The sequence below is a fragment of the Brassica napus genome, chromosome C7 (genome assembly GCF_020379485.1).
Source record: "Brassica napus cultivar Da-Ae chromosome C7, Da-Ae, whole genome shotgun sequence".
NCBI classification, from domain to species: domain Eukaryota; kingdom Viridiplantae; phylum Streptophyta; class Magnoliopsida; order Brassicales; family Brassicaceae; genus Brassica; species Brassica napus.
Window position 1 is genome coordinate 44,194,169 of NC_063450.1, and position 15,269 is coordinate 44,209,437.

General features: G+C 35.1%; 1 protein-coding gene and 1 pseudogene across 1 annotated transcript; one reads left to right on the forward strand and one right to left on the reverse strand.

Moving 5' to 3' along the window:
• The first annotated feature begins 8,331 nt into the window (after window positions 1-8,331).
• Window positions 8,332-13,138, forward strand: LOC106414035 (annotated as a pseudogene).
• Window positions 13,139-13,340: 202 nt separating this feature from the next.
• LOC106414357 lies at window positions 13,341-15,187 on the reverse strand. Its single transcript, XM_013855024.3, has 4 exons — window positions 14,877-15,187; window positions 14,521-14,635; window positions 13,941-14,192; window positions 13,341-13,867 (listed from the first exon to the last, which is right to left on the reverse strand). The coding sequence occupies exons 1-4, from the start codon at window positions 15,119-15,121 to the stop codon at window positions 13,532-13,534; spliced, it is 948 nt and encodes a 315-aa protein (XP_013710478.2). The 5' UTR covers window positions 15,122-15,187; the 3' UTR covers window positions 13,341-13,531.
• Window positions 15,188-15,269: the final 82 nt, after the last annotated feature.

Consider the following 15,269-nt stretch of genomic DNA (forward strand, 5'->3'; position numbering starts at 1 on the left):
AGCTGACCCAGCAGTCTACCGACGGATTACCCGTCACCTTATCCACACTTGAAGTGGATAAGATTTACGAGGAGGTAAATTTTCAAAAATTTTATTTTTTTATTATTCATTTAATATAACTTTAAATTTTTACTAACAACATTTATTTTTTGTTTTTAAGGTTGTCCCTAAAAAAAAGGGACGGACGTTGGGGATTGGTTCCGTCAACGATGTTCCGAGAGCGACATCGTCTTATGGTCAGCGACGGGATGATGAAGTCACTGAGCTGCGTAACGAGTTGGCCGCGACAAAATCTCGTATGGGTGGAGTCGAGGGCTTCTTGGACGTTATAGCGGCCTCAAATCCGGAATGGGAGTCCATGTTGAGGAACATGCGACAACAACATCCCATTCGAGGCGAGTCATCCGACGTACATAACGAGGCGGATGTTACGAGGAGGAGTGATGAATTCTACCAGGCGATGAACGACCCTTAGTTTTTTTTCCGGTTGTTGTATTATAAATTCAAAACTTATTTATATATAAAATATTTTCGTATTGATTTATTTTTATTTTAAATTATAATTTTATTAATAAATTAAATAATTTTAATTATTTTTTAATTATATTTTTAAATTCTGTAAAATAATAAAAATGAATTAAATTCGTAGCTAATGTATGACCTATTTATGTGGAAACCTTACGAGGAAATGACGAGAAATAATAAACGAGTATTTTACGAGAAAACATTTACGAGGAAATAACGAGGAAAGATAAACGAGTATTTTACGAGGAAATACTTTCGTGGTAGTTACGTGTATTTTGCGAGGAAACCCTTTCAAGGTATTTACGTGTAGTTTACGAAGAAGGTATTTACGAGGAAATATAGTGACCTCCTTACGTGGAATATTTACGTGGTCTTTACGACGAAATGATCTACTTCGTCTTTACGACGAAATATTTTCCTCGCTAAGTTACGACGAATTGGCGAGGAAATATGTGTTACGATGGATGAGTAACGAGCAAACGTGGTTCCTCGCTAATTCGTCGTAAAGCCTCTTTTACGACGAACTCACGAGGAAAACCGCCCTCGTTAAGATTATGTTTTCTTGTAGTGATTTATAATTATAAATTTTAAACAAACACGAAAGAAAAACTTAAATCTAGTTGGTACTTGGAAAGCCATATACCTTCAGATCTGAAGAAAAGTTTTCAACGGTTTTCTTGTAGCCACCTTTCTTGAGATGAAAGTTCAACTATTTGAGTAAGACTTTCTCTTGGGTAATCTCATAAATTCTTCTATCTCCTGCAACAAACATGTAACTATTTATTGTTACTTACAGCACACATATACATTAGTCAAAATTCAGAAAGAGATATGCTTAATCATTACGTCGCTGTCCTCAACCAACTCAATAAGCTGAGGCATCTTCTTCAAACTAAGATCAGTGAGGAGCAGAATCTGCAGTTCCCAATATTAGTTAGTAAATCATCGAGCACAAATACAAAGGAATATGAGTATAGAAAAACAAGTGTGGACCTTTATGAGTTGTGAGATCAATCCAAGCACAAGATGAGGCTTGGATAAATATTTGGTTATTTCTATATTAGATAGTGGATAAGTCTGGATAAATATATCTGGAATCGAAGAACCGAAGCGTGCCAAACCGATCAAAACGAAAATTAAAAGGAATTTCATAAATAATCGGGAAAATCTTATATTTTGGAATAAAAAAACTGAGCCGGATCCAAATCAAAAACCAAATGAGTATCCAAAATTTTAAAATACAAATTATAAACCTACAAATATGAATTATACTAATATCTAAATAAACAAATATCTTAAAATACTCTTTATACACCGAATTACCCAAAAACTAAATTACACGAATATGTTTTTTATCAAAAATATTCAAATTTATTCAAGTTATCTGATATTCTTATCCGAACAACCCGAATTACCTGCTATTTAAACTACCCCCCCCCCCCCCCCCCCCCGAATTATCTGATATTTTTACTTACATGATATGAAATTACTCGGAAAGAAAACCGGAACCGAATTTGACCCATTGTTTTTGGATATTACCGTGTTTCTTATTTATGCACTACCTGAACCTAACCAAAATAACCAAACCGAACTTTGTAAATATTTGAATTGCTAAATTTAATGGTTCCTAAATATAAGGAACTGAAAAAAAAAATACACGAACATAAACTGAATGCTGAGGCGTAATTGTTTATCTACATTTAAATGATGCGAAGAAAACATTCTATTTGTACAAATTATTTATTTCCTTTTAGAGGAGTACATAAATAATTTATAGACGAATTAAGATATAAGAAATGTTTTCATATTCTACCCAAACATGCAATTAAATTGGTAAATCCGATGATCCATATATAATCCAGTTCAGATTTAACAAAAAACTGGTAATTAAAATTTTGAAAATACCTAAAAATTCACCTTTAACTTGTGACTTGATATGATGTTGGTCGACCTAGTAAAAATCCAGAAAATCTAATATTTCTAAAAAAATTGATTTACTTTTTAATAATACATTAAAACTGAAGAAAATAGTTTATCAAGTTGTTGATTAGCTTAACTTGTTTTAGTATGTAGTCATACACTTATTCTACGTATATAATAAAGATTGGTAGGTTGTTACTGAATTCAATAAATATCTGAAATGAGTAAGCAATCCGATTTTGTATTTTGTAATCGTAATTAAACCAAGCCAGCCAATTTTTTTTTTGATTTTTAGTGTATCAATATATGGTAGGCGATTTTGTAGGTAAAGGGAAAAATTAAATGATCATTTTGCCATTAATATGGATGCTATTAGTAATAATCTTGTATAGTTAGAGATAAATAAGGTAAACCAAAAAATAATTAGCTAATGAATAGGTCCAACAACTTTGTATAAGTAGATTTTTTAAGACTCATTCCCCTTTAATAGTATAGATAACATGTATTTTGTACAAATGAACAAATCGCTCTGTTGAGTTGTCATGTGACTAGAATGCTAATTTTGCTTACGTGGCGGCTTGAGAATCAACTGAGAATTTTGTTAGTCCAAAAATTAAATTGCTAGGGAATGTTATATTATATAGTATGTCTATTATGGACCATTCATTTATCAAATTGAAATTATTATGTATTCTTTCATTAATTAAAACCTACGAAATTACCTAATGTGATTAAGATATATATGACAATTAATGATTTTAAATAATAAAGATTTGCTAACAATCTGTATACTTTATATAATTTTTGTTTAATTATTTATTATTAAAATAAATTACACAATTACATTAATCATATAAAAAAAATTTAGATCTTTTTTGTATATATTGTATTTTGAATTTTTCAAAACGAGTATAAATTACTAAAACTGTAAAAATCTCACATAAACTTCTCTGATCAAGGTTTAATTTTTTTTTTTCTATAACAAGATACAATCACTACTATATAAAAGGAACTAGTTTAGAGATTCCTAAAGCTGTCCACATAGGACAAGATATTCTCAACCAATTAAACCACCATGTCATCACGGTCATTTCTTAATACTCAAGCTATTAGGCCATGAAAGCATCCCAGCCCTTCCAGATATTCGGCCCAATCGTAATACTTCCATAGCCCTAATATCTACAGGGACGCCAAATCTGTTTGTCTATCCCACTCTTCTGGTTTAACACTTACAGAGAGCCATCTTATCAATTATTTACACTCTTCCGCTATATTTCTTGCCGCTTGCAAAAATCAAAACCAGTCTGTTACAACACTTTATATCTTCCACATTCCACTTTTTTTGCTAGATATTGGACTGCTAGATATTGCTGCCCAATTAAAAGTGAGTATTGAGTAACAACATCATCTCCGGACTCCAAGCTCTCTTCGTCTTCTCCCCTTCTCAATATATAAATCGATGCCTTTCTTTTTTCTCACCAATGGGTTTGTACATTTGAGACGAGCCACAGTAGAGCTAATCGTACGGCGGCTAGAATCTGATTGAGGTTAAACGCTTTACTCACGGTATAGAGGTAATGACAGTGAGAATTTGATTTGTGGTTAAACGGACTCATTCTCTTTTTATATTTTTAAACTAAAACCACATAATCTGGTTTGGTGGTTTCGCTTTCTTTTGCAGCCATTTGAGTTTGGGGAACGATGAACCATGAAGGTTTGTATCCTAGCTCCTTTATACATAACTTCATTTTCTAATCCTGGACACAGAGAGATTATGAAGAATTCAAGGTTAACATCAATGCTTAGTTGCGACTGCACAGAAAGTGTCTGAAGAAGTCTTGACTAGGCACAAATGCACTCCCTGGCCTGGTAATAATATTTGTGATCATTTGTTCTGATCTAGGTGAGATTCTCAGAGGCGTTTAACTGTTTCATTTTTGTTATATGTGCTGAGTGTACACATTACTCCCAGAGTTATCTGTTTATTTTCATGTTTTCTCCTTTGAAACAATGGTGTTTGCGATGTATAAAACCACAAGCTGCCTAGGCTGGTTTGTCTTCCCATGAGAAGAGACCCAGAGTTGACCATCATAAAATGTTGGAGCCATGAATCTTTTAGTAAATGATTATGCCTAATCCTTGATTATATTATTTGAATTCTTTCCGCAAATCTCGGGGTTTCTATCTAATGCTCCTTATCTTATGAATGTAGATTGTGATCACTACATCAACAATAGCAAAGCTCTTAGAGAAGCAGAGGTAGATCCTCAGCTGGGAAAGAAGATTCGATGGGATCAGTATACACGACATATACATATATCCCAATGTTGTAGTCTTCGACGTAAGTATACGATAGTTCTGTCACCACCCTCCTTCTCTTGAGTCATAATCTCGGGCTTAAAATTAATTTTTCATCTTGATCGAGCTCCCGCTTTGGCACTGCTTTATGTTGCTACCTTTAGCTTCAATGGAAGCAAAACGAACAGCTACTGAATAGTTTTTTAAATGAGGTACATATATATATCACTCAAAATATTTTTTTTTTTAGCGCCCACTTTGACCTACAAAAGAATTACAATTTAAAGCACTTGAAAGTTGAGTCAACCGATTGAAAACAAGACTTTGATGATTTTGTTATCCCCCACGACAAAGAGACACTTCTTACCGTAAGAAATGCACCATATATTATCTCTAGGGTCTCATCTACTTATGATTTGCATCTTCGTTTTCTCCACAAATAAAGTTTTCCGAGGAGCGAGTTGAGGAATTCCCATAAGTTATATGGTCAGTGAACAAATAGTAACTGTGGGAGCCAGCTTTTCTGGGATCCTTGACACAGAATACGTAGAGAATCCAAGTAGAATAATGGTTTGTCTCCGGGCAATAACATGTGTCGGGATAACAGTACACTGTGAGTTTTGTGTATTTGACAAAAAGTAATTACAGCGTATTTGTGTATATGCATGTGTCAGACACAAGTTCGTGATTGATTTAGTTGCTGACATGTGAGCAACCTTTTTATGATTGTTTCGTCTTTCTCAACAGATAAATGAACTTATATTATGTCAAGCAATCAAACAAATAAGTTAACTCATTAATTTTTAGATAAGTATTCAAAGTTGTATAAGCCGCATGCAATTTTTCATGTTTTGTTTATTAAGCTATATAGGCTTTCAACCTAAAACCAATTGGTAATAATAGGAGTGATCCATCTATATTATATATTACTAATGATCTCTTCCAATATCCGATGTGGGACTTATGTCCCTAATACGCCATCTCGAGATGATGGTTATTTGAACGTCAATCTCGGAATGTTTGGGCAAAGATCGATGGGCCGACTTTGGGCTGGATCGATAATAGATCGGGTTGAATTGTTTGGATCGGGCTCTGATACCATATTAAGCTAGATGAGTTTCCAACCTAAAACCAATTGGTAATAAGAGGAGTGACTCATCTATCTTATATATTACTAATGATCTCTTTCAATACCCGATGTGAGACTTATGTCCCTAATATTGTTGATATATACTATCTCTCTGTATTTTAAAATGATGCTTTAAGTTTTTTCACAAATGAAATGTTAAAATTATTATTATTGGGATTAATATTATTTAGATTAATTTTAATCTTTTATATTTTACATTTTAATTACAATATTTATTTGTCACTAATGATGCTCGCCGTTAATGATCTTTGAGTTTTTTCTTGATGCTTTAAGTTTCAACTTTAAAAAATGTTATATAAACAATTAGTAATATTGTAAATATAGTGGAAAATTTTGTAAATTAATAAATTTGAAGCATGTAATCCGCGCGTAGCGCGGAAAAAGAATCTAGTGATTATAAAATCATATGAATAAATAATTTTATTCTAATAGGTGTTTCTGTTAATATATATATATATATATTTTATATCGTTTAAGTTAAACTATACATCATATGAAAATGCATACTTATATTTTGATATCTGCATTGAACATATATTGAAAATTTAATATTTTAATTTAAAATATTCATTATTTTTTTAATGATTATAAATTACTGAAACCATTAAACATTCCCTTTTAAACAAATTATTGGTGTAAAATTTTGTTACACAAATATGCAAATAATCATAAAATCATATAAGTAGAAACCTCATTTAATAAATATTTGTATTAAAATTATATTATATATCTATGTTAATATCATTTAAATTTAATTATATATCATATACGATAGATAAGATTGATTGTTTTGATTTATTTACCCTAAAATGATTGTGAATAAACAAGAGCGTCGTTTGATTTATATACGCACGCCAATTTATTACATAATAGTAACTGATTTCTTAGTTATTTAATTTATCATTATTATTTTATTATTTCATAATATGCAGAAAAACATAAAATAAGTAATAAATATTTAAAAAAAATATTTTGCAAGTATGTATCTCTTTAATAATTTTAAAGCTTAAACATTTTCTAAATCACATGCCAAAACAAAATAACGAAATGAGAATAAACTCAAAATTCAATATTTATATCGACCAATAACCAAAATGAAAAAAACGACACAAAAATGAGAAAAATATTAAGATAAATAGGATTGACACGTGAACGTAAACTTCTCATAACCATAACTAATTTTTAAATTGCTAAATCATGATATAAAATCGAGCTTGCATAGTTTCATTGTAACCGAATAGTAGACCTTAGATTCTTCGGCCTAAACGTTAGGTTCTTATGGGATAAGTGATTTTTTGACCTAAAATATTTTTTTTTAAAATGGGATCAGCTCATTGATAAACAATTTATGTAATTAACAAAAAAATGTTTTTTAAAAAAAATTTAATGGACAAAAATATTAATTTCAAAAATATTAATTTTATTTTTTCATACGATATTTCTTATAGAGTTCGGTGGGTTTGAGGGCGGAGTTTGATCGCGCCTTGATTCTCTGGGAGATGGAGGAGATCTCGACTGGGTCGATGGGTTCGTGGCGCGGGGTTTCTTTTCCAGTGATACTACGGTGAAATATCGGTGGTTCGGGCGACGAATCTCGAAGCGGTGAAGGGTGGAGGTGTCGTGAAACACGTGTTCCTCATCGGTGAGGAGTCAAACACGTAGTTTGGTCCTGATAATAAGTCGATACGTGTATGGGGTAAATTCTAGTGGGCTTGGGGTGTTGGGTTTTTGGTGCTGGGTTTTGAGGCGCAGATCGGGTTAATGTTTTTGGGCTTTTGACCCAAATGGTTTTTTTAGTTTGTCTATCGGGCCTTTGCGTTATGTATGGGTTATTAGGCTTTGACCCGTCAATAATAATAATAATAATATATGGAAAAAAAATATACAAAATAGAATCCCAGTAGATTTTTGTAATAGTATGTATATGGGTTACTGGATAAGACTAGGTAGTTACGGAGAGTACTAATTTATTCGTAGCTTGACACGTCTATGAATGATATGATGCACACTCATGTAAACGTGGCCAGTTCCAATCAGCGGGTTGACTTTTTTGTCGGCCAACTTTTTGCCTACCTAATACCCAAAAAAACGGTAACCAAATCCTAATTAAATTGACCTATTTGATACTCATGTTATTCCTTAATGCACAAAAATTAATTTTTTTTTTTTAAATAGTTTTAAAAATATAATTTAAAAATCATTCAACCAATTATAGAAATAACTAAAACATCTAATTAGTTACACAGTTTTCAATAAAATTAAAAATAACATAAAAATATTAAAACATCATCTATTTTGAAACAACAATTTTTTTAAAAATATCATTTATTATGAAACGGATGGATAACTATTTATGAATTATCTATTTCTGGAAAACAAATATTTCCAAAATTTCGTTTTCACGTAAAAAATAATTATAATGATAGTACAAATACAAATATCACTGTGACTCGATCTCATGTCTGTCTATAATCGATTTGCCAAGCTGTGAAACTCAAATTTATTTAATATATTTTTCTAGGTTTGACATTGTAGGTTTCTCCTATTTAACTATATCATTTCCGAGTTTTTTGTTTTGTTTTGAGAAAGCATTTCAGAGTCGAAGATAAAGATATCATTACTAAGTGGAATGGCAACGACATACACGTGGTTATGGACGCTTCTCGCCTTCATTCTGACATGGATGGTTTTTCACCTCATCAAAAGAAAGAAGATTGGAACAGAGGAGACAGAGGTCGATGCAGAAGAGACCAGAGATGGTGAGGCTCATGATGTCATCATTGTTGGGGCGGGTGTGGCAGGCGCGGCTCTTGCTTATGCTCTTGCTAAGGTATATTTGCGTATTTGACAGCTTTTTGTTTTTTTTTTGTTGATTTTACAATTGATCAATCAATCATGGTAAGGCCTCGTCACTAAGATGATCTTTTCAATAGGCTGTGTTGTTTTTATATATCTAAGAAATTTTGATCTGCCATGTTAATTGCAGTGCAGTGACCACTCTAGTAGAGATGATATTCGTTCAAATACGTACTGATGTTTTGAAACTTAGATAACTGATTAAACTAGGTTTTTGGTAGCTTTTCATGTGTTGTGTTTAGCTTCTATAATCAAACTCAGATAATTTTTGTTGTTGATTAGGGCGGTAATGTAATCATCAAATAGGTTACATCATATGCATTAATCGTTTTTAAAACGGATCATGTATTAATCTCTTAACTTATTTTACTTGTAAAAAAAAATTCGTAGAAGCTCTCTATATATTGTGGTGGTCGATTTTAAGGATTTTAGAAATATATCTTAAGTATTTTTTTTTTGAAATTTTCACATAAAAAGAGCTGGTATTTTTTACATGGAATTTTTTTTAAATAAAAATTATGTATCTTTTCATTTATACGAAAATCATATGCACTAAATCATCAGTGGACATAAAAATGCATTATTTTATAAAAACAACATATAAAAGAAATCTAATTTGAAAAAGAACTAATAATGGCCCATGCAGCATGGATCATGGGTGTCCATGAGTTTATGTTATATGGGTGTCCATGAGTTGAAAAGATACAAAAAAAAAAAAGAATGGGAAATTAGGAATGCAGAAAAAGATACTTTTTTAAAAAACTAAAGATACTTGTTCTATATATATATATATATTTTTTTTTTTTGCTAACCGAGTATCCTGACCCCACCGAGGTGGTCCAGACTAGAGACTGAAGTGAGCATGGACGCTGCCAGGGCGTCACCATGTGGCTCACCGTGTAACGGTCTTCGGTCTCGGGTACTGCAGCCCACATGTAAAATCCGCAGTGGCCAAGGCTCGAACCCAGGGGCGGACACTCCAGCTGGAGCTCCTACACCACTAGACCAAAGCAACTTGGTTAAAATTGTATAGGTTGAACTTTTTATAGTGACTGGGCTCACCCCGAAGGGCCACCTCGCCAGAAATCCCCGTAGAGATTTTTTAGCTAACCCAGTACCACCCTGCTGTCCCTGAATATCGAACTGGCGACCTCGGGTAGTCGTGTGTGAGAAACATTCAGTACTGCCGCTAGGCTACCTGGCGTTCTCAAAACAGTATAGGTTGAACTTTTTATAGTGACTGGGCTCACCCTGAAGGGCCACCTCGCCAGAAATCCCCGTAGGGATTTTTTAGCTAACCCAGTACCACCCCGCTGTCCCTGAGTATCGAACTGGCGACCTCGGGTAGTCGTGTGTGAGAAACATTCAGTACTGCCGCTAGGCCACCTGACGTTCTCAAAACTGTATAGGTTGAACTTTTTATAGTGACTGGGCTCACCCCGAAGGGCCACCTCGCCAGAAATCCCCGTAGGGATTTTTTAGCTAACCCAATACCACCCCGCTGTCCCTGAGTATCGAACTGGCGACCTCGGGTAGTCGTGTGTGAAAAACATTCAGTACTGCCGCTAGGCCACCTGAATGGACGGCGAGTACATGTGATAGAGAGATGCCGGATGCCGGATGCCGGATGCAGGATGGACGGCGAGTGTGTGAGAAACATTTTGTCCCTATTTATATGAGGATGCCGGATGCAGGATGGACGGCGAGTACATGTGATAGAGAGAGACTTGAAAGAACCTCAAAGATTTATGGGAGAGCTGATGCAACCGGGTGGACGCCTCATGTTAGCTCAGCTTGGTTTTGAAGGTCTCTCTCTTCACTTAATTCATCTTCATATTCATTACTAGACAAAATTGTTTGATCTTGTTGCCATAGCTAGGCGCATTGGATGTATCTTAGCTCAATTATGTTACGTGTCGCTTAATTTGCGATTTTGTCTCTGTATATCTATTAGATTGTTTGGAGGAGATAGACGCTCAAGAAATAAAGTTATTGGCAATTTACAAGGACGGGAAAAACGACACCTTGTATTTTCCGGATAACAAAAATTTTCCTTGTGAATCTGCCGGTAGACTCTTACGTAATGGCCGTCTGGTACAACGTCTACACAAAAAGGCAGCTTCTCATGCCAAGTACGTACATAAAATACATATTAATGTTTTAAATTTTTGTAACGTTTAGCAAAAAAAAAAAAAAAAAATTGTAACATGGAGATTTCAAACTGTATTCAAAACTAATTTTTGGAACTTGCACTCGAGATAATTCTTCTAGTGGAACTGAAAATCAATATTTTCGTTTATAGATTTACAGTTCAAAACCGGTTACAATGAATAAAATTATATACCACTCGCATATACATAATTTATCTTCTCAATAAAATTAATGAAATGAACATTGGCAGTGTGCAACTCGAAGAAGGAACGGTGAAGTTTTTGATAGAAGAAAAAGGAGTGGTTAAGGGAGTGATATACAAGAATAGTGCAGGCGAAGAAATAACTGCCTTTGCACCTCTCACTGTGGTATGCGACGGTTGCTACTCGAACCTTCGCCGGTCAGCCGTCGATAATAAAGTGAGTGAACATATGTTTTAAGCATCATAGACTTTTATATTCTCATTGAATTTCGACAAAGATAAGTTTCGTGTTTAAGGATCGTGATCAACTAAACATATATGTATATTATACAGGTGGAAGTGCTCTCTTGTTTTGTGGGTTACGTCACGAAGAATACCCGACTTGAAGATCCACATAGTATGCATCTGATTTTTTCTAAACCTTTACCATGTGTTGTATATCAAATAACAAGCAGTGAGGTTCGTTGTGCTGCCGAAGTTCCTGCTGATAGCATTCCTTCTATAGCAAATGGCGAAATGGTTAACTTTCTCAAGAAAACTGTGGCTCCCAGGTACGTAAAGGATTGGTGTAAACCTATAACTTTTAGTATATATATGCATTGTTTAATTTAACTTCTAACGTTTTCAAGGAATCATATACGGAGATGCTTTGTTTTCCAGAGGTGTAATTTTGTTCATATGACTTACTTTGTATCATTAATCTTTTTCGTTTCGTAGATACCAGATGGAAATCTCTGTGAGACATTTTTGAAAGGAGTTGAGGAGGGACTACTAGAAATAAAAACAACTGCGACTAAGAGTATGTCAGCGAAGCAGTGTGATAAGAAAGGAGTGATTGTGTTGGGAGATGCATTCAATATGCGTCATCCTATAATCGCTTCAGGGATGATGGTTGCACTCTCCGACGTTCTCATTTTACGCAATCTTCTCTGGCCAGTGCCTAGCTTTAGCAATACTAAGAAGGTCTTGGAGCTTGTTAAGTCCTTTTACATCATCCGCAAGGTGAGTTCTGACATTCTTTTTTTTTTTTTATAATGACGAGCTATATAGCATTGGTTGTTCATTAAAATGTGTAAAAGGTCATGGATCTATCATTTTATACGCTGGATTAGCTGATTAGATCCTATTTTTGTTACCAAGTTTTGTTAGTTTAGTCGTATTACCACCTATCGGGAACCTTGTCCATGAAGATATAATGAATGCTACTTTGATGGAAACTCATATAATGCTCACATATAGTTAAATAAGATTTATTATATATGATAATATCCTTTTATATGTGTTGATCATATTGGACGGTAAAAGCCAATGTCGGCAACGGTGAACACGCTGGCGCATGTCTTCTCAGAAGTGCTTGTTGCTACAACGGACGAAGCAAGAGAGGGAATGCGAGAAAGCTGCTTTAGTTACCTTCTCCAGTGGTGGATTCCGAACATCCGGAATGATGGCTATTCTTGGTGGCATGAACCCTCGTCCCCTTAGTCTAGTTTTTCATCTTGTATGCATCACCCTCACCGCCATGGGCTATTTGCTCTCTCCCTTTCCTTCACCTCGTCGCTTTTGGCATAGCCTCAGAGTTTTTGCGGTAAATATTCATTTTTTTCTGGCTCTTTAATTTTATACACTAATGCACATATTCAACAATGGTTATACATATGTTCTTCTATTGTGATTTCTTATGTGAACCACCAGTTGGCTTTGAAAATGTTGGGTGCACATTTGGGGGATGACGGGTTGAAAGAGATGTTGATCCCAACAAACGCAGCTTCCTATCGCAAAAGCTATATGACCACGGCCTCCGACTGTTGATTGATCATTCCAAAACCAAGACTATGTATTCGGAGACGAAATCAGCTAACTCAAACAGTTAAATTTAATATTCAAATAAAGAACTGGTTATGGCGAGTCTATTTCCGGTTGAGCCTTTGATTAGGCCTTGTTGTTTTGTCTCGTAACCAAACTTGAATATGTTTCTTTGTGCTAAACACCATACTTGGATAGTTGGATATGTTCCATGCTGATTTGTTATTTTGTTATATTCTCTCTGTTGGTTCTTGAGTTTCTGTTCATGTTCTTTACTGATTCTACTAGGGTCCCCACAACTCATAATCTTCTTTGCTCTAAGCAGGCTTTTTAACCAAATATCAAACCAGGGGACTGAACCCTGGTTCAGTACCCGGTATGGGGCTCTTCATCTTGTCTAGTGTGATATCTCCGGTTTAATGACAAAGAATCAAAGAGGTGGAAAGACTTGAAGTCTTGATGTATTGTTAAACATTTCAAATTTTCAATATCTCATAAAACCCTGACAACACAGCAGATCCAAAAAGGAAACGAATCTTAACATCCATTTCACGGTAAAACCTGTGATCTCAACTTATAAGAGATTAGAAATGTAGCACAAAAAAACACACGCGGACGTGACATATTTAGCTCTGTCCTAGGAGAACATCCTTGTACGGTGTCTGAGAAGTCCCCATCACGCTCTCTACAGCACCAGCTCCCTCCTTGGAGTCTAAGTGGGACCGAGTTTTGGCTCTATTAGAAGCTTGGTCAGCTTCCATTTTTCTTATTCTTTCTTCTTCAGCAACAAGAGGGAGATACCCTTCTCTCTCCTCAAGCAGCCTGTCTTGTGCTCCACCTCTAAGTTTCTCGAGGCGGAGCCCAGTGATTTGAACAAAGTTAAAAACCTTAACAACGTTCATCAGTCCTCCAACAAACAGACATATTGACCCGGAAAGCCCAAGCCAAATCCATCTCCTCCCCTACATTGTTACTAGTTAACGTAAGAGGCGGTTTTCAAATTATGCGGTAAGTTTTTTTTTTCTAAGTACTTACAAGAAGCTTCAAGGCAGTGTGAGATGACCCGGTCTGATCAAAGCTATTGAGAAGTGAGGAAACCAAGAAGAGAAGGGATCCAACCAAGAAAGGGATGTGCACACACTGCTGTAGTATCTGGACGTGACTGTCAGCTCTTTCATAGATTTGGCACGAGTTGTGAATCGATCCTATCACCCAAAGCAAAGGACCCGCAATAAGCATGTTTAATGCGTGCTTCTCTCTTCCACTATTTCCATGTTTTGTCTCTGCCTAAATATTCCATTAAACAAAACAAATAAAATCATTTCAGCACATGACTATATATACGTGTAAATTAGTCATACAAACCTAAAGCTACTCGCATTTGTGACATGAAACCATGCACGATGAATGTATACCTAATAGACGATGCCTCCTTCTTAAATACTAGCTAATTGTAAAATATGGTAACACCAGGACAAAACCAATTTTCGTTCTTCTCTCCAGTACAGTAGTATACTACTTACATACTGAGACATATTTGTAAAATTAAGTCTAGAATTCAAAATGCGCAGGGGAAAAGGGTCAATGATATAATGACAATAATGAAAATATTTACCTGATTGAAAACGAAAAGGATGCCCAAGAAGAAGACGACCGAACCAGCTATCTGAACCAGAGGGACGGCAAATTCCACTAGCCCCAGTTGCAAATCATACTCCATTAACTTTAAACTACAATCACAAAAAGAAAAATTATATATATATGGCTGGAACCAAAACGTTGTTATATTAATCCCCCAACATTTGTGAACTAAAACAAACATATCACAGATACACATCGAGCTTTATTTATAACACACAAGATTATATCAAGGATAGGTTTCCAGTAGGCCAATAGTCAAGTAACAGTAACATAAAAAAAAAACTAAATCAAATGCATGATGGTTCTTTGGTTTTAAATAGCATATCATACCGGTAATCAATTCCGGCTAAATGAGCTACCAGATCGTGAACATTCACGGCAGTTATAAGAGCAAGAGCCAAGAGAATAAGGACGAGGCCGGATCTTGGCTCCCACGAGAAACCGGTGGCTGTGAATCCGCCGATGAGCACCACGGTTGCGAACAGGTATAGACCAGCGTTGATGTACTCGGCTCTGCTCCTCCCGAGCCGAGGGCCGTACGTTCTAATCTCACGCGCCGTCGCGAGTTTCACCATTTGATTGGAGATTATGTCTGGAGAGAGACAGAGAAAGTGTGTCAGGATCTGGAAGTGAGAGAGAGAACGCTTTACGTGGCTTTGTGCATGGAGTTTTATTCAGTGGGACGTGTCAGATTGTAGAAAATAGTTGACTTAATTCAAACGG